General features: G+C 37.9%; 1 protein-coding gene across 6 annotated transcripts in view; it reads right to left on the bottom strand.

Moving 5' to 3' along the window:
* KIDINS220 (kinase D interacting substrate 220) overlaps positions 1–26,719 on the bottom strand; it is a 79,902-nt gene that overhangs the window by 34,003 nt on the left and 19,180 nt on the right. For all 6 annotated transcript variants that reach the window (XM_057431925.1, XM_057431926.1, XM_057431927.1 and 3 more), the window contains exons 6-22: positions 25,907–26,008; positions 25,340–25,438; positions 25,020–25,217; positions 22,875–22,973; positions 17,466–17,564; positions 16,744–16,842; positions 15,666–15,843; positions 14,952–15,116; positions 13,424–13,603; positions 12,898–13,063; positions 11,845–11,996; positions 10,562–10,851; positions 8,514–8,654; positions 7,654–7,897; positions 7,409–7,497; positions 6,273–6,417; positions 3,408–3,570 (exon numbers count right to left, since the gene is read on the bottom strand). In XM_057431925.1, coding sequence (XP_057287908.1) covers positions 3,408–3,570; positions 6,273–6,417; positions 7,409–7,497; positions 7,654–7,897; positions 8,514–8,654; positions 10,562–10,851; positions 11,845–11,996; positions 12,898–13,063; positions 13,424–13,603; positions 14,952–15,116; positions 15,666–15,843; positions 16,744–16,842; positions 17,466–17,564; positions 22,875–22,973; positions 25,020–25,217; positions 25,340–25,438; positions 25,907–26,008 — 2,609 coding nt within the window. The remainder of the gene's footprint in view (positions 1–3,407; positions 3,571–6,272; positions 6,418–7,408; positions 7,498–7,653; positions 7,898–8,513; positions 8,655–10,561; positions 10,852–11,844; positions 11,997–12,897; positions 13,064–13,423; positions 13,604–14,951; positions 15,117–15,665; positions 15,844–16,743; positions 16,843–17,465; positions 17,565–22,874; positions 22,974–25,019; positions 25,218–25,339; positions 25,439–25,906; positions 26,009–26,719) is intronic.

Raw genomic sequence — 26,719 nt, 5'->3', positions numbered from 1 at the left:
AGTAGCAAAGAGCTGGATATAATCATATAATCTGCCTCCAAAGATACATCAGTGAGACAACATGGGGTTTAACATCACTTCTCGTTTCCTCAGTGCACACACAAATTATCTACTGTAACTCTTCAGCTGAAAGTACCAGTAACAGATCAACCCATTGCGTTAAACCTCTGCCCCGCAGTCAGCGGTTAAGAGCACAACAGTGTTCCCACTGCAAGATTCCTAAATTTTTTAGCACATGGGATTTTACAAATTGGAAAAGTAACTCTAATATCAAAGCATTTTCCTTATACAGAGAATGGGATCAGGAGTGAAACTCCTACACTTAACAGATAACCTACAAGATTCCTTTCATCCAAGGGAGATGTCCAAGCAGACCCCTCTCCCCTGACACACTTGAAAGTTCAGAAATGCAGCAAAACCAAAGAAGAATTTGCAGCGGTACAATAAAAAGTAGTTTGACACAAACTATTCAATACTAGGAAATTATATTAAGGCAGTGAAGAAGTAACACAAACTCAATATAGGAACTGAAGCTATAAAGGTATCAAAATCTGTTATCTATTTATGAGACTCCAAAAGGAAAAGCTTTATAAAGTAGAAAACAGAAACTGAAGTTTTAAAAGAGGAATTAAAGTAAATAACTCTAGTTTAAACTGATACAGAAACAGATATTCAAGCCAAATAACTTCAAACTCTTGCAGATAAAAAGAATAATAATGACACAGACAGGATTATTTTTGGTAAAACAGAAATTTTAGAACATTAGATAATACTAGAGAGTTCAGAGACCTTTTCATATTCAGCATACGGTAAAGATCATAACCTGAACCACCACAGATGAGATTTCACCTGTCACTACATCAGCAGTTATATATTTAGCTCCTTACACAACAGGTCAACAGAAGTGGCTGGGAGACGATCAACTCTTCCTGAGCATGAAGCAATGTTATTATGATGAACCTTTTTATTCTTGTAGTTAAGCAGTCAAAGAAACTCAGTCTTATAGCTTTAGCTTTTCTATATCAATTGATTCTGGTGGTATTTTTTGCTAAAGAGAGACTCCTGAATACTGGTCCTCTTTTCCTTGTTTTCCTGGTATTTCAGGCAGAATACAAACAGCTTTACTTAAAAGATCATCACCTTCCTTTCTCCAAGATAAGGTACAAGTTCTTCACTGTTTCTTCACATTACAGATCCTAGTTTTATAACACCAGTATATATATAAATGTATTAATACATTTAATACATATATACATTGTATATCGACTACTTGATTCTTTTGATTTTACTATACTTTTTGTACGTTGTATATAACATATACAACATTGTATATGTTTTGTATATAACATATATACATTGCATATACATATATAAATGTATTAATACATTTATAACTGTCAATTATGAATTGGCACTCAAGTGGCTACATTGCTTCCAAACACAACCTGCATAGCAAGAGGCCCAACAACATAGCATGAGTCATGGATCTCCTCCACACCTGAACCAATAAACCCCGACACACACCAGTTGGCACTGAGTATCAACAGCTCAAGTATCAGTAGTAACAACAAATAATCCAGAACCTAAATAAATAATTCACGTTCAACTGTCCTTTCCTTCTCCCCACATTAGTTTACTAGAATTTTAACATTAGTTTATACTGGAATACATAGTACCAACTTACGAGAACAATTCAGGTCTCTAATACCTCCTTTGGTTTATTAGAAAATATAATTGTTGTTATACCTTGAAGATACAAGCTCTGGACTTTGATCACTCCAAATAAATTTATTACTGTTGATGCTAATAATCAAAATACTGTAATGAGTTTGTTCAATAAATACTGAAAATACAAAATTGTGAAATATGCCATATGGCAAATCTAAATAAAGAGAACTGAGAAATATCTACAGCAAGGGTACTGGAAAGCATGACAGGAGAGGGAATCCCTGATGAATCTGAATTATTGTATTTACCTGATCACGTAAGCATTTATGACACCAGCTGTCTAAACTCACAATGGAGAGGCAGGTTCCCATTGCTTTATATGTAATGCCACAGGTATCTTGCAGAAAAAAACGCAAAGCCCAAAAACTGGATCCATTCTCTAGAGGAAAGTGTTTTCTAATCCTGCACTTATTTATCTTCGAAGAGAAATTTTTCAGAAACAAACCTCCCAGCCTGAAGCCACTTCAGTCTTTGTACGTTGTAGAGGAATTGTTTATTCTTTGAAATACAGAAAAACAAAGCATCTAGTGAAAGAGATCACTAACATGAAATATGAATAGAGAACATGCTAAGACAAACAAGCGAACAGAAGCTATCTTTGCCCTCTTTGTCCATCTTCAACCCTCAGTCTCATCACGCCAAATCCACCCGAGTCCCTCTACCTTCTGAGCTGTTCAGCTCTTAATCTCACTTCAACTTTTGTAACACAAGTCACTTCAGTTGTCTTTCCCAATCAATCCTAATTTCATTTTCAACACTTCAACATTTCAACACTTCAACTTTCCATCCCATCCCAGACCCTCACCAAGTTCATCTTCTCCTATTCCATGACTATTGGTACAGGGCACCTTCCCAGAATTTTCTGTACAAGTTCATTCTCCTCTCCATTCTTTCCCTAGACCCTGTAAAGTCTCAAGATTTTCTAGTAACTTATTCAATCAATTCCAGTCTTTCTTCTTTACCTCAGCTGCTCTTTTCATCAGATCTCAGTTATTCCAAACCCTTCTTCCCTCTCACTGACTTCCATTCTCAGATTTTGCTTTCTTCCTATAAGCCCAACTGCCAGTCACATTCTTTCTCTTGCATCTCTCCCACTGTCATCAAATCACTTGGCATAATCCACAAGTCCTTTCTTACAAGCAGCCTGATTCTGGTGAGGCATGTTCATTGGCAACACGAGAACCATTTGCCCTCAGCTGCAATACTTGAACAGCTCTGTTGGACAGCAACTTGTATCAACAGTGGAGAAAGTCATGCTTCACTTCAACATTCTGTAACTGCAGCAAAAGGCACTACCACAGCCCCAAGAACACTTGCTATGCACCAAACTGTCAGAGGTCTTTACTAGTAAGGGCAGTTCTTGCAGAGCTTAGCTCAGATTTCTAACTAGGGGAAAAAAAAACCAACAACTTCTAGCTTGGCCAAAGTAGAGATGGAAATTATTTCAAGAGACAGAAACACTATCTATGGAAGACTTCAACACCCATTCATACGTGGGGCATTAAACAGCAATGAAAGTAATTTAAAAGTTTCCAAAAGTTAACAGAAGAGATTAAGATCGCGGGAACTTTTGGTTACAACCGGGCAGCTGTTTGAAAGCCATGTTATTCTAATAATCATTAATAATGTCTGCTATTTTAGTCACTGAAAGCGCATACCATTGCCAGAATAACACCTACCTCTCATAGATGGTTTTTAAAGTCAGCTGATCTGGAACACCTTCAGTCTCTTCAAGATGCAGTATAAGCCATGATGTTCTATATGGCCACTGCTCTGTGAGATTGATCCAACTAGCCAGTCTATCCCAATTGAATGTGATCTGATTAGCTCTCAATAAACGACCTAATAGAACAGGGAAGAAGGGAAGAAACTTTTTTTTTCTCCATTATGAAAGATCCTCCCATCAAGTAACAGCTATGTAAGTGCTTTAACCTGATTTCTGAACTTTCTGGTATTGTATTTTTAGCACAGTAAGTTCAAAATCATCCCAAGTCACATCTGAAAATATCATTTCACAACCTAATAAAAATTTTTGCAAATACTGGTCAGAACACAAACTCTCCAAAACTGTCAACTTCAGCTCCATTTTAAACACATACTACTACCATCCTGTTAAAAGGGAATCTTAAGTTACTTTAACAAAACTCAATAGAGAATTTTACACGGCATTAATTTCTTAATCTAAACACAAAAATCATTCTAATACTGTGAAAGACTTTCTGGCCACTGGCACATTTAATATGGGCAAAGTAAGTTAAGCATACAACTTCAATAGCCAATAAAGTAAAATTCAAAACTATAAAAAAAAAAGTGTTTCAAGTTAATAAGGCAAGATATGGATTAAAAATAAAGTTGATTTTAAAAAACAGAAAAAGTTAATGCTACAGTTAATGCATTCCAAGTTTTAGCAAATTTTCTAAAATTGCATTATTAATACTGGTGATGATGTGCAACCTACAGCCTGAAGGCTCTCCTCACAAAGCTGCTCATGAAATCACCATATATAGCCACAGATTATAGTACACTAAAAGCGCTCTTGCAGGGATTGGTTTGTTTTTTCACAACTAACAATTTGTGATTTTGTTAGTTTCACATATGCATTACAATCAAGCAAAACGAGACATTTCATGCTACAAACTGTAATGACAATACTACGAGGCTGCACATCTAAAAGATTAGCTCAGAATTTACAGCTGTTATTGCATATGAATGATTACTAAAAAAAGGAAAAGGCAGGGGGAAATGGGGAAAATGACATATTAACATTCTTTTCTATTAATTATGCTACCATTAAGTTAATGGAATAGAAAATAACCCATGGGTTATTTTTACTTGACTTAAACAGCCTTTATATTTAATTCTTTATAACATGAGTGAAACTATATTAGGACAATCCAAACTATGCAAGCAGTGGGAACAGAACTGCAGAGGCAGCCAACCCCTCTGTGCTACCCACATTGGTTCAGCAGTGCTGAACCTCAGCTCAGACATACAATTATATTCTGGTATCATACTTCCTACTGAGATGCTCACCTCGGCACTGTACTACACCTGAACCAGTCACACATACTTGTGACATGCTGGAAATAAGTACTTCCAAATGCAAACGCTGGGCAGTGGAGGCAGCATTGATACTGCTGTTGCAGATTTCTGCCACCAGATGGATCAGCAAGTTCAGTTTTGGTGTCTACTATTACTCTGCGAATCTACTGGTAAAGCAAACACCCTACATGCAACCCTGAGTGGCTGCAGCAGGTTTCTTAGCTCCAGCTATGTGTTGTGCAATAAAGACAGGTTGATTTCCGAGCTGCACCCAATGCAGGCAACATGGCTACAATCACCCAATGGAGAACTTAATGCCAAATCTGCTGATCCCACCCTGATACGCCGCCTGCAGGCAACTGTGATACAGAAGTATCTGTGAAAGTTTTCTTCCCTCACAGTGAGAAAGTGTTTCACTACCATGTGGTGAATAACGGCAGTTTTCTGAAAGGTACCCATCCTAATCACAAACATTCAGAATACAATGCCTGGCACAGACAAAAAATTAATCCTTTTGAGTTAAGAATACTGAAACTAAGCTCAAGCCTTTGGCAGGATATTTTTTTTTTCTGGTTAAAGATCATGCCAGTTCTGAGTAAAGGTCCAAGTTGCCCAGAAAACTCATTCTGTACAATAGCAAATGCTTACATAAAAGCTTCAGAACATAAGGAAAAATAATATTCTCTCTTGTTATTCCAGCCCCTGGCAATTCAGTGCCTGCTTTCTGTAAGTACTTGATGAATTTTACTTTTAAGGTATTTGCTTCTGAATCCATGTAAGCTTCCTACATCCATCTGATACTGTTGCAGAGTTACACACTTAGCTATATACCGTGTGAAAAGTAACTGAATTCTTTTGTTCTGAAAGGCTATTTGGTGCCTTTTGTTGTCTGTAATAGAAAAGACAGTAACAATTATTCCCCATTCACTTTCTACACGAAACATGTTTTTATTAAACTTCCATAACTCCTTTACCAATTTTTTCTGGTTTTCAAAACTCAAAGACACCAACATCTTGACTGCGTTTTGTTGAAGGAGAAGAGGTCATAAAATGCTATCATGAGCCCCAGACAAACAATAAGGGGGAAAAGAACCCCAAATATCCATAGCAAACACATAAAGGATGCATACCTGGGTTTGCCTTGCAGTTTACCTCTTAAGATACCAGCACCACGGGCTTTGTTCACATCAGAGTATTACAAACTTGAGAAATGTATTTTATTATCCCACTTCAAAATTAAAAATATAAAGCCTCCCTAAAAATGTAGACTAGAATCATTTGTCTGCCAACTGAAGTCAATGAAACAACAAATATTTTTTAAATTCTACACAGAATAGTCTACAACTTTGCTTACACTCTGGAAGATTTTGCTTCAGAAGGAGTTTGAAAAAACACATGGACTGACTTTAGTTCAATTTAGTTTACACAATAAAAAGTCTGAGTATAATTACAAGCAACCAAAACACAATACTGCTTACTGTACACAAACATGCCACACTTACCTGTCACTGAAACAATATTTAGCAACCGTCTCATGGTCTGAGGACTGATATCACTGAACCAATCCTCTGTAACCAGCAGCTTGGTCAAATCAAAAGACATCTGGCGGGTAATGGTACGTTGTATCTGGCGTCTTCGGTACGTATCCTGACAATGACACAAAAAGGCAAGGAATTCAAATTGGTATCGAAAACTTTAATGTATTTGAAATACTTCAGTTTTACTTGATTATAAAGTTTGAACCTTTGTGAGAATATGTATCTGTGAGGCTGACATTTATACCATGAAAATATTTATTAGAACTCAATTTTGATTTAGCAGCATAAGAGTTGAACCTGATTTCCATATAAGCCAAGAACTGGGAAGAGTTACATGTTATACTTCCATGCCAACTCTGAGAGGGCAAAATAAAGCAACACAGTGAGATGTTTTGTATAAAGGTTACTAATTTCAGCATTGCAATCACTGTTTCCTACTGTCTCTGTAAGAAGTTATTGCCATCCATTTTCTAATTACATCCTAAAATTAAAGTGAACATCAGGTTCCTCTGCTACAGAACTCCCTAAGTCTCCACTTACGGCAGCTCAAAAATCTCAGGACCCTCAGACTCTCCACTGCTTTCTCCTACATCCTAGATAACTTTTATTTAACCACTTTCTGATTTTACATAAAGATGGGAAAACAGAACAGAAAGCAGAAAAGAAAGTGTGGTGGACATGTTCAGTAAAAGTCTAGTACTGTAATATTCTAAATTCCTTGATTTGCTCAATTACTGCCCCTTATTGACACACTCTGTGACAAAATGATACCAGGCTTATATACAAAAATACAAAAAGCCATCAATAGATAGATAGATCATAGCTACTGCCAGTATGCTGTACCATCTCAGCATTTACAGAGAGCTGAAGTCAAGTATATGTGGAAAAGAACACTGGTGAGGAGTGCTTTCTCCTCTTTGACAGAGCACCAGTCTACTGATTTAAGAATGTATGTTTCCTACATGGAAATTTACAATCATTTACAATAATTTCATAAGAATTCTTTGATAAGTCTTCCAAGCTGATAAGAAAAAAGAAAATAACAGAAAAGAAAAAAAAGCATTACCAGTATCTCCATCTAGTCTAAAAAACTTTCTCACCCGCCTATTGAGAGCAGTTTTGCTACCAAGCTTGCTCATTTCTCCAAGACTGTTCTGAGAAACTCTCCTGTCAACCTCTTCATGTAATCCTATGGAAAGGAAAACAAAAGGCAGGCATTTTTCTCCATTCATATACATTTGACTGACTTATAAAAAGAACATTAACGATCTTCCAATTATTTAAATAGTTTATTCCAAACCCAGATATTTGGAACACTGGTTTTGTAACTCCTGCCTAACCTTACCTGCATTGTCTGTATAAGGAATATCTCCATTGGTTGTCGAAGTTACCATCAGTTTTTTTGCATTACTAAGCCCTCTGCTATTCAGAAAAACAGGCAAATGGACTATGTTTCGCATGTAATCATGTCCATTTATGTTTGAATCACGTAGAACACTGTTGAGATTCTGGTTAATAGCCTTTATAATAATGTGTGGGTCACTTGCAAAAATAGCAATAAATGGGCCTTTTGAAAACAAGACTCGCACCTGTAAAGAAGTAAACAGTACACCTCATTAATAATAATTAACAGTAAGTGTGGATCATTTGAACACCTGACTCAGCATTTTGTACTCATTCAGCTCAAGTTATAAACTTGAGAGGACAACTCATGTATAGACATATTGGTTTCTTCAATATGAGATATCTAGAAACTTATCCACAACTAGAAATGAGAATACTTGACAAATTAGCAGTAGTAGCTACAGTGGACATCATTACCAAGAAGGTATCATGTAGTAATGTCCTAGCTCCCCTCAATATTCAGCTGAATTTCAACTGAAATAATTCAAAAGTAAGTAAAACCTCTACAAACATCCGAAGTTTGTTACAACAGAATATTACTCTGCAATAATTTACATTACTTCAAGACCTGTCACAAGTATCAATAGGTACAGCCCTACTGGGATTTAGTTTTCAACTTTAAAAACCCGCTGCTATTAGTACTAGTTATGCCAATATACACAAACATTAGAAGACTACAACACAGCATCTGTATACATGCCTTCTTTCTACAGAAAATGTACAATAACTGTATATGAACTCATCTATGGAAGAGATCATACTGATGATCCAGAGATCATGTTTATACAATGATCAACTCACAGTATCAAGCATCTGTAAGACTTTATCCTGTTCACAAGCATCCAATCCATCAATAATTACAACAAGCCTTGTTTGGTTCTGAGTGAAGCTGTCAATGGTTTTTGCCATTCTGGCCATCAGTTCAACTTCACATTTCAAAACCTGCAGAAATGAAAAGCAAAGAAGGACAAGACATCTCTGTAATACTTAAAACTCACAAAAATGCACATAGTTCCTTTTGCAGATTGCTACTTACCCCAAAAATACTTCAGTAAGATCACAAAAATAAACACATTTCACCCAAAGTGAAAGTCCTAAAATGTCACTTCCAAAATTTAAATTTGCTGTTTGCACAAAAATGTATGACATATTCCACTTGAACATAACAAAACTATCCTTATCAAGATTCCATTACAATGTTATATAAAGTAACATGCACTGTAAAGCAGTATTTTAAGAGTAAACAAAGGGGTATTTGTAGCTTCAGCTAATCCACTTACATGTAACAACTCCCCTTAACACAGAAACAAAGGAGGAATTCACTTGTCCTAATTTCAACATGTAGAAATTAAGATCTCATCTTTTTGCCACTAGATTGATCTTGAATATGTACATTAAGATAAGTCACACGAATAATGCTACAGAAATACCCACATCTCTCCTTTCATTGCAAAGGGTAAGCCTAACTCCTAAATGGCTGAAGTTATGCCAGAGAAGTATCACTCAAAAGACAACTGTCAAGAAACACAGCAGCAAGATACAGATACTATCTTCTGTGCTACAAAAATACACGCACAACATACTGTTATACAATGTATTAACTGTAATCTACAAAGATAATCATCATGACAGGCCAAGAGTGTTGGGCTTGCTCAGCCTGAAGAAGACTCAGAGACCTCAGAGCAGCCTTCCAGTACCTAAAGGGGCCTACAAGAAATCTGGAGAGGGACTTTTTACAAGGGTACATAGACACAGGACACAGGGGAATGGCTTAAAGCTGACAGAGGAGAGATTAAGTTTAGACATTAGGAAAAAAAAATCTTCACTGTGAGGGTGGTGAGGCACCGGAACAGGCTGGCCAAAGAAGCTGGGGATGCCCCATCTCTGGAAGTGTTCAAGACCAGATGGGGCCTTGAGCAGCCCAGTCTAGTGGAAGGTGTCCCTGCCAGTAACAGGGATGGGGTGGATGACCTTTAAGAGCCCTTCCAACCCAAACCGTTCTATGATGCTAAAAAGTTTATTTTCAAATAGAAGTACTCCCTTAAGTAAAATGTCACCAAGGCTCATTCTAATGTTGTGAGACTTGGCCTGATCAAATAAATGGTGCCCCATCTTGCGAAGGTGTCCTGGGTTCAGCAGTAGCAGTCATGTTTCTCCTCCTTGGTAGCTGGTGCAGTGCAGTGTTTTGACTTTCGGCTCGGGAACAGAGCTGATAGAGATGTTTTGGTTTGGCCAAGGACTTTGTGAGCCTCATGCTCTGCCAGGGAGGAGGGGAAGCCGGGAGGAAGCAGAGACAGGACACCTGACCCAAACTGACCAAAGAGATATTCCATACCACAGCATGTCATGCCCAGGATGTAACTGGGAGTGAGCCGGAAGGGCTGGGAGACTGCAGGGTTGGAGGAGGTATCGGTCGGAGCTTGGTCGGGCTTGGGGGGCGAGTTATCGGTCAGCTGGTGCTGAGGTGTTGTATTCTGTTCCCTTGTTATTTCCTTTATCATTATTATCATTGGTGGTAGCAGTAGTGATTTGTGTTATACCTTAGTTACTAAACTGTTCTTATCTCAACCCGTAGGAGTTGCACTCTCTCGATCCTCCTCCCCGTTCCTCCGGGAGCGGGGAAGGGGAGAGCCCCGGTGCAGGGGGGGGGGAGACGGACACGGACCTTGATTGTTGTCAGCTCGGCACCACTCTATCAGCTCTGTTCCCGAGCCGAAAGTCAAAACACTGCACTGCACCAGCTACCAAGGAGGAGAAACATGACTGCTACTGCTGAACCCAGGACAGAAGGCTATGGGTTTGGAGTTTTGTTTCAATTCCTTTAATGGCCAATGCATATAAATACTTACCTTCATGAACCCCTCACTTTTCAACTTGTGAAGCTTGGAGGCAGCGTTGTGAAGACGTTTTCTTTGAGAATTCAAAACTGAATCCATCACTTGCCACCATGTGCGACAATTCAAGATAAAGGCCAAACCAACAACACAGGTAACCGTTATAAGAATAACGTTCACCGTCATGTTGGCTGGTTCTACATTAAAAATTGCCAGCAGGGCAATTGCAGAAACAACACACGACAAGATAAAGAGGAAAATCACAAAGGATGGGAGACAGCAAGTTTTCTTCCATTTCTTTTTACCTAGGAAACAAGAATTTGCTATTAATATTAATGTAAAATGTAATTACAAGTGATTACAAAAGCTATTAACTTACATTCTTCTCATAAAACACTAACTTGCACAAAAAGTCACTGCAGTATAACCATCCAGTCACAAACATGTGAAAAAAAATCATTTAAAATTTTCCAAAATTCTTGGAAATCCTGAAGCAGAGATACTCCTTAAATCTTCAGTTTATTTCCATCATTTCAAGAAATCCATACCGGATGGAAATGATCTTTATTAAATAGATTTCAATCAGCAGTAGCATCATCTTTTATAGCATCTCTCAGTAAGTGTATTTATTCAAGGTCAGAGAAACTGAACTCAGAAGTAAGTCCCCTAGGAATTGAAAAGTTAACCCCAAGAACTCCCTTTCTTCACAATATCATACAGTGTTCTGCATTTTTTTTCCAGAAACCTACAGACAGGACAGAAGAAAAAAGTTCATTCCACTTGGATCAAGTAGGAATGAATATTTCATCCCATCTGATCAGCACTAATCACAGCAGTTTATGGCTTTGGACCAACATTTGCTACGTATTTATTATTTCCAAGAATAAGCAGTAGTCACTCATAAAAGCATTGAATTAAAATATAATAAAACTAAACACAACTTCTCTTAGCAATACACAAAAGCACTTCCCTTTATCTGACTCAGACGCAATATCTATAGAAAAATACCATGCTGCATCTAAAAGGATGCGATATAAATATGCATGTCCATTGACACTTCTTAAAACTATGCTTCACAGAAGATATTCTTTTATTATATTAAAAAAAAAAAAAATCAAGATGAACAAAGAAAACAGGGCATTTTTCTCTCCAAAACAATACAAAGAGCTTCCCCTTCTGTATGAATTTCTGCATGGCTACAACAATTTCTAACAAGAGCTTATAATGTGACACACAGAACCCCTGATAACAGTGCATTGACATGGAATAATTGGAAATGTCATTCAGGTAATAAAAACCTTGTGTATCTTCTGTCTTGAAAACTCGAAATAGCCTTGTTGCTAAGAAACCAAATTCCCTTTCACAGGCATCAGAGAGGGTAGCAATCATCTCAGCCAATGAAGTTTCTCCACCTACACTGGACAGTCTATTGTAGTCTGTGAATAAAAATCTGAAAGAGAGAAAAATGATGTTTTTGTATACTTCAGAAAGATTCAAATATTTTCCCGCAACCAAAACAAAAATATTGCCACATCTCTGCAGCTGGAAGTTTTTTCAGGTGGCAAAAACATGTAAAACACTTAAATACTTTTTTCTTTTTTTAACTCTCCATGGAATTTACGAATTTATTTATTTATTTCTTCTTGTTATGAACCTTCTCTTTGCTCCACTTCCTACTGTAAGACTTTATTTCTTAACAAGGTAACAATAATCACATCAGCAACAGCATCTCAAACAGCAGTAAAAATACAAAAATATCTTTATGATGCCAAAACATAATATTGGCAAGTATTTTTAAAAGTCCATCTCAAACTACTTTCAAATATTTATTGAGGATTAAAAAAAAAACAAAACAACCAGAATAATAGCACCATGAGGTGAAAATACAAGTCTCTAAACAAGAGAAGTAAACAAAACTACAGAACACATGGTGTAACTTTTCTTGCTTTTAGGTAAGCTAGAAGCTTTGAGCAGTTTGATGCTTTACTTAGGAGAAAGGCAAAAAGGCATCAGCAGAAATTATCAGTAAAATAAGCTTTAAACTTAATACATGGTAAGCTGTACCAGAAAACTGAATTCTTATTTTGTCTGTTACATATATTAGTATGATAGTCAAAACCCCAATACTGAAAAGCAGCAGCTTTCAACAACTTTGCCAGAGTAGTGAAAACACCCCTATTTTCTTCACTCTTAAAAATTTAACTATGTGATCTTCCAGTGCTACTGTTTTTCAAACAGAAATCTCAACAGCTTTTCATAGGAAGATAAACACACAATAATACACACAGTTTAGAAAGGATCAGAGTGAACCTGAATTATTCATTCAAGAGTAAATAAACGAAATAACTAACCTGACAGGTAAAGCTTTAGTGGTTTGCTCTGGTAATTCTGGTGGGTTCACAAACATGAGTTTGAGAAGCAACTCTAAATATCCAATATGTCTTGCCAACCTCGCACTTAACACCCAGGCCCAGTTCCACCTCTCACCTTCTCTCCGGCCACCAAAGTAAATTACAGCTAAAAATAAGAAAGACGTTATGGCTACATTTTAGTCAATGTTCACAACTGAATGAACTATGAAGTCTGAAAGGAAAAGGTATGGAGTTGTGTAAAAAGAGCTGAATTTATTTTTAACAGTTAACACTAAAAGTGAGAACGGTAAGAGTAACATAATGAAGTTAATACGCAAAAATTGGCTATTTTCATGAATGCCCTCTCACAAATTACATACAAATCACAAGTAAAAGGTCTGAAGGGGTCCTATTTTCTACAAAAACTTTTAGCATTTTTTCTGAATCCAAAGCATGTCTACAAAGAAATACAGAATTCCAAAACTAAATGAAAACTTTCACAAACTTCATATAAAGTAAGACTTACTAAAGAAAATGTAGAGAACTGCTAATAAGCTGAGTGACACTGCTATTCCAAGCTTTGCATCCACTGTGAAAGCAAGCAATAAACCCAAACCTCCACACAGCAGAAGCGTGAGGAATACAATAAGCCAGGAGAACTGAAACAAAGGCTCAATCTGCTGTCCTGCAAAAGTCTTCATTTCATCTAAAACGAAAAGACAAAAAACACTTAACATGTAAAAAAAGGGTATTATAATGCTCATCTTTGAAATGAAACACTTTTTCATTAAAGTGTGCAGCTTTTCCCTATTACTGATAAAAAAAAACGATACTTGAATTCTTCTTCAAACATTAGTTCAAAACCCCAAGTTTTCATTCATACAATGAATGAAACCATTTAAATACACAATACACTGCTTGCTGCAGGTTTTCTACTTCTAAAGTATATTAAAAGTCATGTAATTTCTTATCCTCCTTCATAAGTTTAAAACATTTTATGACACACCCCCCCCCAAAATAAATGCATCTGTCAAAAAAAAAAAACCAAACACCAACAACCCTCAAAACCTCCATCACCGAAATCTGGTCCACATTCCTCAAAAAGTCAGATGTAACAGAAGAATGTAAAGGCCTCAGCATTTACGAGCTGACTCGTGTTTACTAAAACAGGAATTCCTGAAGAAACTTATTTAGGATCTATTGAATAAGAAATACACAGTCCAGAACAAAAAGATAAATGAGGAACAGGAAAAAAAATAGTGAAATAGGCGTTTTAAAAATGTAAGAGCTCTTCAACAATAAACATTAAATATGGGGCATGGGGCATGAAGTAAACAAAATAACGAAGAGACCCCATTTTGACTACCACAGAAGCTTTTTAAAAACACAGCTATCACAGAAAGTAAGCAGTATCAAGACTGCTATAAGTATTTTGAATTATACTGTAACATCTCAGAAAAATATCCTTTGTTAGAAAAAGCTAAAGCTGTAAATAAGATGCAGATTTCCACTGTGAAAAATATTGACTCTCCATTTTCTGCATTTGCCTTCCTGTCATTACAGAAGTTCAAAAAGTTCAAGCTAAATAAAGGGAAAGGGGAAGAAAACTGAATGCAGTCAAAATACACTACAGAGAAAAAAATGTTAATAGCCTGGAATTTGTTCTTAAACACTTAAAAAGAAAATACATATGACACAGGAGGCACAATAAGTAAATACTGCAGCAAAACAGATCCGATCCTGATCTGACACACAGACACCCCCAGCAAGGCACATGTTAGCAGCTATGCTTTCAGCAGTACCTAAAGGGTAGATTCATTGCTGCAGGAAGCCCAGAGGTCAACAGACAGCAACACTTAAAGACTGTGTTAAAATACTTAAAATGAACAAAGCATCCTATGGATGAACTGACCACACTACAATTTAAATCCTTTCATTAGAGAAACAGAGGCTAGATACAACATTACATGGACCTAGATCTGGTGCAAAAACTAGTATTTTCCATGTGATGCTTTTCATAGATAAATTCTAACTTACAGAAAATCAACTTTTACCTTCTAGTTTCTTGAGCAGGAAAGATTTTCCACTACCCCACTGTGCATACAAGCCTACACAGATAGGTGGCTGCATGGTTGGTTCACTCAGAATATCAGCCAAAGCACTGCTGTACAGATCGTAACCCAGCATGTCACCGTCAGATTCCGTGGGAGACAAATGTCCTGTAATACATAAAGCAAACTACATTACAGATCCCTGCCTTAAGAAATCTCAATGTGACAATTTTCATACCTAAAATTATTAAAGGTTCACCTGTATTTCTATATTTACTCCTCCATAAAATAGCTATTATTGGCACGTTCTTGTTCAAAGAATTTTAAATCATCCACATAAATATCATATAATTAATACGATAACCATTAATATAATAACCATTAAAGCTTACCACAAAAGACTCAAAAAAAAAACCCAAATCACAGCAAGTTAAAGAAAACAAGTCCCACACAAGCAAGAGGCAGGGAAAAATGAAACAATCAGCAGAAGTTACACCATATCCAGTGCCAAAAGTCAAAAATAAGAAGTACATTTGGCCTTTGTTAGGCTTTCAGAATGCCTTTTTTTTTTTTGCCAATTTTTTTTTTTTTTTGCTCTATTAGTTACAATAGTTAAAAACCTAAACAGTTACCACTTTTCCATGCAGAATTGAATAAACTGGATTCTCAATATACAAGTGACAAAAAAAGGATATAAAATTAAATACTTATGCTTACTGGCTCCAAATATCTGTGTTAAAATACTCTTCTGGTGGCTACAGTCAATATTGTAAGGTGTTTCTCCTGCTTTGTTGGGTCTATAAAGTAATCTACCATCTTTTGGATTTCTTAAGAGTAATTCAGCAAGTTTACGGCTTCTTCCACGAATGGCAATATGAAGTGGAGTATCACCTTTCTGCAATTAAGTGAAAAACTAATAATATATAACATGAATTCCTAAGATTACAAACAGACCATATGTTCCACGTTATTTCAGATGTGTTATTTACTTGAAAAACATCTTGAGGTATTCTCAGCAGCATTAATGCCTTACAACAAGCATTTTCTCCCCTTGACAAAGCATTATAAAATTTTCAGAAAAGGTAGCTCTTACAATGCTAAATGTAAGGCGCTATCTTCTTAAACATTTATAAGGGTACCTTACGGCTCATGAAAACTGTAGTATCTATTTAGAAACAAGTGTCTACTAGTAAATTCAGAGACTTGTTGAGAACAAGAAATACTGCTTGTTAGAATTATTTCAGTGTCTGCTCAGATTTATAACATCAAAACAACATTATTACTTATTTGCCCTAAATTTAATACAAAGAGGTCAGAAAGGTATCAAATAAATGTTTTTGTATCTACAATGTTTACAGTCAAAGTAAGTAACGCATAAGAGGACAGCAACAAACCATTGTATTTGTCCTTGGCATTGCTTGGTTTAATGTCTACTAATCAAAAAGAAAGCAGTGACAAGTAACAACCATTCTCTATGCTCTTTTTTCAAGTGTATTAAGAATTAGGATTCTTATCTGTGAAAATCTTACTCCTGACCTGGTATTTTTTCTTCTCATACTGCTAGAAGCACCCTATTGCAAACCAAAAAAATCAATGTATTAATGGTGGGAATTAATTTATAGTTTTCTGATATATATTAAGTATGTGGGACATTTTAGTATTACGCATTTAAGCATTAAGGTCTGTCTAATTATTAAGCCTATGGGAAACTCTTATTGTATTAGCCTTGACAGATCACTATAAAATTCTGCTGCAAATGCAAAATGATTAAATGCACTAAATAAACATTCTTTACCTTGTCTACAGCAGAGACCTTAGCTCCTTTATCCAGAAGAAGCTCTACTATTTCAATATTTCTCATCTTGGTTGCCTTTATAAGTGGTGTTTCTCCATCCTAAAAAGGAAAAGTAAGCCTAATAAGATCTTCTCTGTATATTCAAAACCAAGCAAAAACTAGTGATAGCATAAGAAATTAAATATCAAACTTTTAAGATATTTTTTTAATATGCTGCTGTGCAAGAACAACACTTCAGAGCAAATTACAGACCTTGTATTCTAGACTGATTAGAATCACAGAATAAAATATATTTCTGTTCGTAACAGTGCCAAACAGAGAAAAAACAGATTCAGATATAACACAAGATACTTGAAAAGAGACTCATGGAAGAGGTAATTCACTGCTGTACATACTACTCCCTCTATTTGTTTTATTCCTGCACATGCAGTAAATGGTGGGTTGAACTTTAAGCGTGTTAATATCAGAAACCTCATTCTTCAGTTTCCAGTAGTGCTCTCTACTCTTTATTGCTGGCCAGGTCAATGATGCTGAGGTGCAGTACCCACTTTCCCTGCTGTTGAGTTTTAGTAGTAGGTAAAGTTTATCAACAAAGGGGACATTACCACTGCCGAAAATAAATTCTGCACCTCAGAAGAGCATTACGATCTTAACATCACATGGGACTTGAAAAAAGAACAGATATTAAACAAAGCAATTCAATTAAAATTTCTAATCATTACCTTGGTACACGTTTCAGTATCAGGGTTGCACTGCAAGATATCCCTCACCATTGTAGCATTTCCTTTCTCAACTGCCCAATATAACGCAGTTTTATTATCCTGAAAAAAAGAGAGTATTAAATGTTAACAGTACTGTCATTCAGCTGGATTAATTTAAAAAACTGTATACAAAGTATAACCACTATATTGAAAGCAGCACGTAACACAGCAAATTTGAGCACAGCTGAAGGAAAAGGTAAACACCACCAAATCTAATTGGCACGCTAGTGGGACTGGGAGGAGAAAATGGAAACCTGGCTAGAAAATACAAATTACTTTATAAAGCCATGCAAAACATATGAAGAGCTTTAAAAATCCAAGCAGATTCAATCTAATTGAAGACTGGGAGGCCTTCTATAATCCTAGAGTGAAATCGGTTTGCTCAGCTCGCTCCCTGGAACGTCTGTACACCAATACGCGCAGCATGGGAAATAAGCAGGAGGAGTTGGAAACCTGTGTTAAGTCAGGAGACTGTGATCTGGTGGCAATTACAGAAACGTGGTGGGACAGCTCACATGACTGGAATATAGTCATGGAGGGCTATGTCCTTTTCAGGAAAGACAGGCCAGCCAGGCGGGGTGGTGGGGTTGCTCTTTATGTGCGGGAGCAACTACAATGCACCGAGTTCTGTCCAGGGACAGATGACGAGCGAGTTGAGAGTCTGTGGGTGAGAATTAAGGGGCAGGCTGGCAGGGGGAATACTGTTGTAGGTGTCTGTTACAGACCACCAGATCAGGGTGAGGAAGTTGACGAGGCCTTCTACAGGCAGCTGAGAGCGACCTCACAGTCACAGGCCGTGGTCATCGTGGGGGATTTTAACTTCCCTGATGTTTGCTGGAAGGACCACCCGGCAACCCAGGCACAGTCCAGGAGGTTCCTCCAGTGTATGGATGATATCTTCCTCCTGCAAATGGTGGATGAGCCGACCAGGAGAGGAGCGCTACTGGATCTCATCCTCACTAACAAGGAGGGTCTGGTCGAAACAGTAAGGGTTGAGGGCCGCCTTGGTTGCAGCGACCATGAGATGGTGGAATTCAGGATCTTGTGTGGTAGGACCAGTAAAATAGCAAGTAGAATTGCAAACCTGGACTTTAGCAGGGCAAACTTTGGCCTTTTCAAGCAATTGCTAGGGGAAATCCCATGGGCAAGGCTGCTTGAAGGTAAAGGGACCCAAGATAGTTGGTTGACATTCAAGGATTGCTTTTTCCGAGCTCAAGATCAGAGCATCCCGACACGTAAGAAGTCAAGGAAGAGGGCCAGGAGACCTGCGTGGCTAAATAGGGAATTGCTGGGTATGCTCAAGTGGAAGAGGAGAGTTTACAGGTCAGGGAAGGAGGGGCTGGCCACTTGGGAGGAATATAAGGCTGCTGCTAGAGGATGTAGGAAAGCAGCTAGGAGGACTAAGGCATCCTTAGAATTAAACCTGGCGAGAAGGGTCAAGGACAGCAAAAAGAGCTTTTTCAAATACATGGCAGATAAAACTAACACCAGAGGCAATGTAGGCCCACTGATGAACGGGATGCGTGCCCTGGTGACAGAAGATACAGAGATGGCAGAGTAACTGAATGCCTTCTTTGTCTCTGTCTACTCTGCTGCAGGCAGTCCTGAAGAGCCCTGTACCCCTGAGACCTTAGATGAAGTCAGGTCGACGGAGCGGTTTGCCTTAGTCGATGAGGAATGGGTTAGAGACCAGTTGAGCAATCTGGACATCCATAAATCCATGGGTCCAGATGGGATGCACCCGCGGGTGCTGAGGGAACTGGCGGAAGTCATTGCTAGACCACGCTCCATCATCTTTACCAAGTCTTGGGAAACGGGAGAGGTGCCTGAGGACTGGAGGAAAGCAAATGTCACTCCGGCCTTCAAAAAGGGCAAGAAGGAGGACCCGGGTAACTATCGACCGGTCAGCCTCACCCCCATCCCTGGGAAAGTGATGGAACACCTTATCCTTGGTACCATCTTAAGGCATATCAAGGATAAGAAGGTTATGAGGGGCAGACAACATGACTTCACCAAGGAGAAATCATGTTTGACCAATCTCTTAGCCTTTTATGAGGAAATAACACGGTGGATGGATGATGGCAGAGCGGTGGATGTGGTCTACCTTGACTTCAGCAAAGTATTTGACACAGCCTCCCACAGCATCCTCACAGCTAAATTGAGGAAGTGTGGACTGGATGATCAGGTAGTGAGGTGGACTGCGAACTGGCTGAAGGAGAGAAGCCAGAGAGTTGTAGTCTATGGGGCAGAGTCTAGTTGGAGGCCTGTAACTAGTGGAGTGCCTCAAGGGTCAGTACTTGGACCGGTATTATTTAATATATTCATCAATGATTTAGATGAGGGAATTGAGTGTACTATCAGCAAGTTTGCTGATGACACTAAGCTGGGAGGAGTGGCTGACACGCCAGAAGGCTGTGCTGCCATCCAGCAAGACCTGGACAGGCTGGAGAGTTGGGCAGGGAATAACTTGATGAAATGTAACAAGGGAAAGTGTAGAGTCCTGCATCTGGGCAGGAACAACCCCAGGTTCCAGTATAGGCTGGGAAACGACCCATTAGAGAGCAGTGTAGGGGAGAGGGACCTGGGGGTCCTAGTGGACAACAGGATGACCATGAGCCAACACTGTGCCCTTGTGGCCAAGAAGGCCAATGGCATCCTGGGGTGTATTAGAGGGGCAGTGGTTAGTAGGTCGAGAGAGGTCCTCCTTCCCCTCTCCTCTGCCCTGGTGAGACCCCATCTGGAATATTGTGTCCAGTTCTGGGCCCCTCAGTTCAAGAAGGACAGGGAGCTGCTGGAGAGAGTCCAGCGCAGGGCAATGAAGATGATTAAGGGAGTGGAGCATCTCCCTTATGAGGAAAGACTGAGGGAGCTGGGTCTCTATAGTTTGGAGGAGACTGAGGGGTGACCTTATAAGTGTCTATAAATATATAAAGGGGGAGTGTCACGAGGATGGAGCCAGGCTCTACTCGGTGGCAAACAATGATAGGACAAGGGGTAATGGGTACAAACTGGTACACAAGAGGTTCCACTTAAACTTGAGAAGAAACTTCTTCTCAGTGAGGGTGACAGAACACTGGAACAGGCTGCCCAGGGAGGTTGTGGAGTCTCCTTCCCTGGAGACATTCAAAACCCGCCTGGACACATTCCTGTGTAACATTATCTAGGTGTTCCTGCTCCAGCAGGGGGATTGGACTAGATGATCTTTCAAGGTCCCTTCCAATCTCTAGTATACTGTGATACTGTGATACTGTAACTGTATATAAAGTATTCATTTGTAACTCAAATATTCAAGTTTTCTAATCAAGTAAACCCACTTTTTCCAGTGTTGTCCTGTTTTATTTTAGTCATGTTTCCTGGGGCTTGCTTTCTTTTAATTTAAAAAAGAAAATTCTCTCCTATTAGAACATGGAAGTGGAAACCACTCTGAAGCCATAAAAAAAAAATAAATTCCTTTTTGTTCTCAATTTTACAGTATAGCTTAATAAAGCTACTGAACTGGTTGGCTGGCCTAAAACAGGCCATGCAAGCTGAAAAGCTGTAGAAGCAGATGGACATGAAAGTCAAAACAAAGCACCAGAATGCAGATCAGCCATACACTGTACAGCTGAACCAGTTGGGATGGTTGATAGCTACAAATCTTCTTGTGTCACCTTCTTTTCTTTTTTTTTTTCAGTCATGTGTTCTATCCCAGAAAGTCTCCATGCTTCCACTCTTTACGTAGCCCAGTGATTGCACCATGACTTTTTCTGTTTGATGCTCACTGTTATGGAGACACTTTAAGAAAAGGCTCTGAACACACACCCGCTTCTAAGCAGGAATGTCAAAGTCCCCTTTGCTTGCTTCTTTCATTTGCAGCAATTTCTCTCCCACTCGTGGGCTTCACTGACTTTAAAGCCTTTCTTGACAGTTTAACAGTCCTGGTCACCAGGATTTCTTTCTTCCAGTCACCTGAATTTCATGTCCTCCATACTTCCATCAGGTGGCTTCCAACAAGACACAAGCCTGAGGAAGCTGACTCCACACCAGGAACACCAGCTGCACAGCCAGGCACTGGTCTGTCAGATCCTCCCAGCTGCGCTCTTGCCCCTTATCAGAAGGGCTAGAAAGAACACCAAGTGCAAGTCCTCCACAGCCCCAGCACTCACTCCCAGAGCCCTGCAGTCACATTCTATCTGCTCCAGGTCTCCGCAGATGGTGTCCATACGAATGAACATACACAGCAAGGAGCACAGTTGCTGTACAAGACTCTACAATCTTTCTGGAACATCACAGATTTGAGCAGGCAGCAAATCTCCCCAGATTAGCTGGTCCTAATCTAAAGTCCTGAAGCACACAGCCAGAATCTTCCTCTGATGGTACTCACTCCTGCTGTGTCAACAAGTTTTCTCCATATGTTTTCTCACAAATATTTTCTCTGGATTAACCACTGCAAATGGCTATACAGATACCCTTACACTGCCAGAATTCACAGGCTTCCCACCCCTGAGGAGGCTGGGTCCTCTTGCTACTGCTGTATTGCCTTGGTTACTTCAAAAGCTCCCCATTTTCAGACCCATGTCTAAGACATACAATTCCAAGATTAAAGGAAAAGATCCAAATGCTACTTTTTCGCTAAACTAAAAGTTTCTTAGCTTCTTGAAGAGGCTCTGCACCAAGAGCAGGAACTGAATCTTTGCAGCTTAGTGACCAATTAGTTTTGTGTTAAAACTTGGCAGAACATATGTGCCTGCAAGTGGAGTGATTTGAATAGCTTCAAGCAAAAGAAAGTAAGTTGACTGCACAATAAAAACAAATACGAGAGTTTTCAGTAGAAAAATAAAAACCTTAATCAAAGGACAAAAAAAGAAGGAAGGTGGAGACAGAAAGCATGGAAATCAGTGATTTCCATGCAACACTGCTTAACACCAGAAAGGAAGTGAGTGAAGGAGACAAGAACCCACCAAGCACAGTGACAGAACTGCACTGACAACAGATATAATCTAAGGGGTATCATATTTTGATATGCTGATACTAAAATTAAAGTATTAAAGTAAGTATTAAAATAATACTGCTGGGGGGTATTTAATTTTTTTAATGGTTCAGTAGTGCAGCTGAAATAAGCTCCAGTTACATCTTTTACTTTTCAACCATTATACAGATCAACTGAAAAAAATGTTGCTTAACAAGTCACTGCAATTACATATGTCTTAGATCTTAAAAACTGTGGAGCAACATGGTGCATTTTTAATGTTTGATGGGCATCTGAGTTTCCTACACAGTAGACTGAGCAAGTTTTTAAAGCCCTGGTTTTAGAAACACCATATAATTGTTTTGTACTCAACTTCACATCCTACTTAAGAACTACTCTAACATTTAAGCCATTGTACTTACCTGACCTCTGATATCTATATCGGCGTATTTATGGAGCAGGGCCCTCACAATTTCAACATGACCTCCTCTAACTGCCCCAATCAGCACTGTATCGCCACTCTAGAAAAACAGTGAAAGAATATTGAGGATGAATTAATACTATTTAGCAAATAAAATGCAGCACAGAATAAATTATAGCCTCAGAATATACATTATACCTATTTACATTAAGAAATCTGCACCCATTTTAAAAATACAAAAAATAGTTCTACCTCTGCAAAAGAATCAACATATAGAAGACAAAATTCTGGAATCTATTTTTTTTTTTTTTTGCAAAGAGATTAAATATTAAACATATGGTAAAACAAAACACCCAGAAAATGGGTTCAGCTTAAACCACTATCCTAAAAAATAACAGCACAAACTAATAATCAATATGACAAAAATCTAGCTATTCTCTGTGTTCTTAAGAAGACCAATCACACACACTAGTAACTACTTTACAATTAGACAAGAATGTTGGCTGTCTCCTGTAGTTGTTTCACAACTGACAAAAGCATTTTACAGGATTTGTCCCTTTTTTTGTGCAGGTTTGAATGCTATCCTGTTCATACGCACTATGCTGGTATAAAGAAAAAGAAGCAACAGCCTGATTTTATCTCAGATTGATTAAGAAAAAATATTTCGCTACGGTAAATGGAGTTGTAGATATGTAAAACAAAGCTACAATTCTGCTTAGGGCTTCTGATTTTAACACACCTAGGGATATGTCAGAATTTCAGAGAATGAAATCCTGAAATTACCTAATACCTCCTTTATGATAAAACAAGAAAAATAAATAAAAGTAGAGCTAAATCACAGGTATGTAAGGAACTCAGTTAGAAAGCTCAGTAGTAGCAGATCCCCTCTCAGTAACTGTCATTACATACCTGGCCGCAAACCAAGAGATTTTCCTTATCAAAATGTACTCCAGCATCTGAAGCTAAGACTACTCATTGTTTGATGTATTTTTGGAATACAGTCACCTAAACTGAAAGCTGTAATTTATCCTTCCTAAAAGCACACAAATGCAGACAGTTGTAGAATTTTGTGACAAAAGAAGTGGGAAGGGAGACCGCAATGTATTTTCTTAAATATTTAAGTTTTGCTTTGATACGTGCCTGACATAAAATCTGTTGTCACAAACAACACTTTAAACGGTTATGTACCAAGCTGCAGAAATGCACTAAGACGACACTTGAAATATAGGAAAATGCAACCAAAATATTTTTAAAATTATGAGGCAAATATTAGGAAGTCTTCCGCTCTTCTCTGCAACACCAAGCAATAAAATTTAGGGATTGGGCATTCAGTCTCAGAACCGTATTACTGCTCTGAACTGAACCACTTATCTTGACAGAGTCATCTAAGCTTAGGTGTTTAACCACATACAGCCTCAAGGGTGTGGTGGTTGGCCTGCCTCTGACACTTCAGAAAAGCTTATCAAGAGGACACTGCAGACAGTCCAAGCACCTAGAAAGCAAACAAATCCCTGAATGGCTAGCAAGCAGATTCACAATACGGGTACTGCCCATGCCTCTACTGAGAAATGCAACTGCAGCTCAGGAACACAGTGCACCTTTCAACTGTTACATTTACATGTCTTAATCTGGAGCTGAAGTCTTCCTGTAATATATGCAAGTTTCCTCATAAAAAGTTTCATTATAAAATATAAAGGCAGATGCTGAATGAAATGAATTTTTTTTTTTGATAATACTTGTTGGTTTACTATTTTAACAGCACTACCACGTGTGTTAATACACAAAACCCCCACACCAAATATGCAAGTTACTTCAGTCTTATGTTAGAGGTACAACAAATATACAACAATAAATCATTTCCATTTCCTATGCAAACTCACAATTCAAGACTCTCAAAGAAAAAATATAAAAAGAAAAAAAGAGAAATTTCTGTCGTTTATCTTCACACAGCAACATTTGCCACTAAACACACTTGTAAAACAGCAATACAAAAAAATACCCCTAGGTGGCAGCAAAACTTGAAAGCTAGTAAAACCAAAACCATGTACCACAAATTCACATATGCTGATATCTCAATATACATTACTACTACTTAGATATATATAAAACCACAACTATGAATAATTTGAAATTAAAATTTACTCACTCTATCTGGAATGTTCACATAAGTTCCAGCATCAAGAAGATCCTGCACAATTTCAGTATGTCCCTCCTTTGATGCAATCATCAAAGCCGTATTTCCGTCTTTATCTGTTAAGTTGACATTTGGGTTCCTCTTCAGTATTTCTTTTACTGAGTCAGTGTAGCCACCCTTCACTGCCACAATAAGTGCAGTCATAGAATTCTTTAAACAAAACCAACAGATTTCATTGTATCGGGGATATACAAATCATCACTGTATCAGCAGTTTAAAATAACAATAGAACACTCAACATTCCTTAACCACTGGAAAACGAAGTTACTTACAGCTCCTTCTTGGTCAACATCAGCTCCCATTTGCAGTAAGTATTTCACACACTCCAAATGACCCTTCCTCGCTGCCCAAACGAGTGGGGTGGTTCCATACTGAAAAAAAAAATTTATGACATTTTATCATAGAGCTCTCTATATTTAGCATCCCCTACAATCTAGTATTTACCCTATACTTTATTGCTTTAGTTTTTACAAATACATAATTTGGTCTCATGAATTAACGCAGGCATTTGAAAAGCCATTTTGACTTTTTCTTTGTAAATGATAGCCATAAGAATTATTTTTCTATGCAACCTTGGACAGCAAGATTTCCAACAGCTTAGAAAACAAGTATGTTCCACTGCAAGAAATGTTCACAACACCTTCAGCATACTATGGAAAAACTTCTTGCAAGTATAGTGACTTACTCTAGCACACTAATACTAATCTCATAGGCAAAATATAACAGCGGATGTTTTTCCAGTCGAAACCTCATAGATTTTTAGGTTTTTAATAAAATGTACTTTTACAAGGAGTATATTAAGCATTAATGAAATCAAATATGATACAAATATAACTTACTTTGTCAGAGCAGTTCACTTTAGCTCCATGTTGCAGTAAGAGATGTACTATTTCTGAGTGGCCCCGTCCTGCTGCCCAAATAATTGGATAAACGCTGTATTGCTTAGAATTAAAAACAAAACCAAAAGACCCCACATGAAATAAAATTAGCCTTAATTATTTTTCATTAATAATATCGACCACAATGCTTCAAGAGACAATAAACTCATAGAAGAAGGAATATACAGAAATAAATTTAACTACATTTCAATAATTGCTGCTGAGTACATTGTTGAGATGATACTTAGGAAAATGTCTCCTCTTTGGAATCAATTTTGGTTTATAACGCCTTAAACAAGGTTTAAGAATTCACATCCACCTGTTAATATAAACAATTGTAACGTAAGAATCAGTAACAGAATGCTATGCAACATTCCAAGCAATCAGGACTGCAGATCCATCATGTGACACATGCAAAAACTGCACATGCAAACCAGATGAAATCAACAATCATAAAAGTAAGTCACTAGCATTCTTTGTTAACTGTTCACTGTAGCCTCAAATACTACAGAGCTGACAGTATAAACAAATTGCTCATTGAAGTTTAAACATGCTCATACTTTACAGAAAATTCTTATAAAATAAATCTCAAAATCATAGGGTTTTAATTCTTTTTCATGTGTATGGTAAATATTTATAAGGCCACTTGATAACTATTATGAATAATTAAAACAAAATATTGTTTCCAAGTTGTGCATATTAGTTACTCTATTAACCTCCATAAATGCAGAAAAATGAAAATTCTGATTCAAGTAGCATTAGATACACTATTTT

Source organism: Pezoporus wallicus, unplaced genomic scaffold (genome assembly GCF_028554395.1).
Source record: "Pezoporus wallicus isolate ANWC-B61680 ecotype Strahan unplaced genomic scaffold, APGP_CSIRO_Pwel_v1 contig_161, whole genome shotgun sequence".
NCBI lineage: Eukaryota > Metazoa > Chordata > Aves > Psittaciformes > Psittacidae > Pezoporus > Pezoporus wallicus.
Note: the sequence above shows the minus strand (reverse complement) of the source record. Positions and strands in the feature narration are given on the sequence as shown.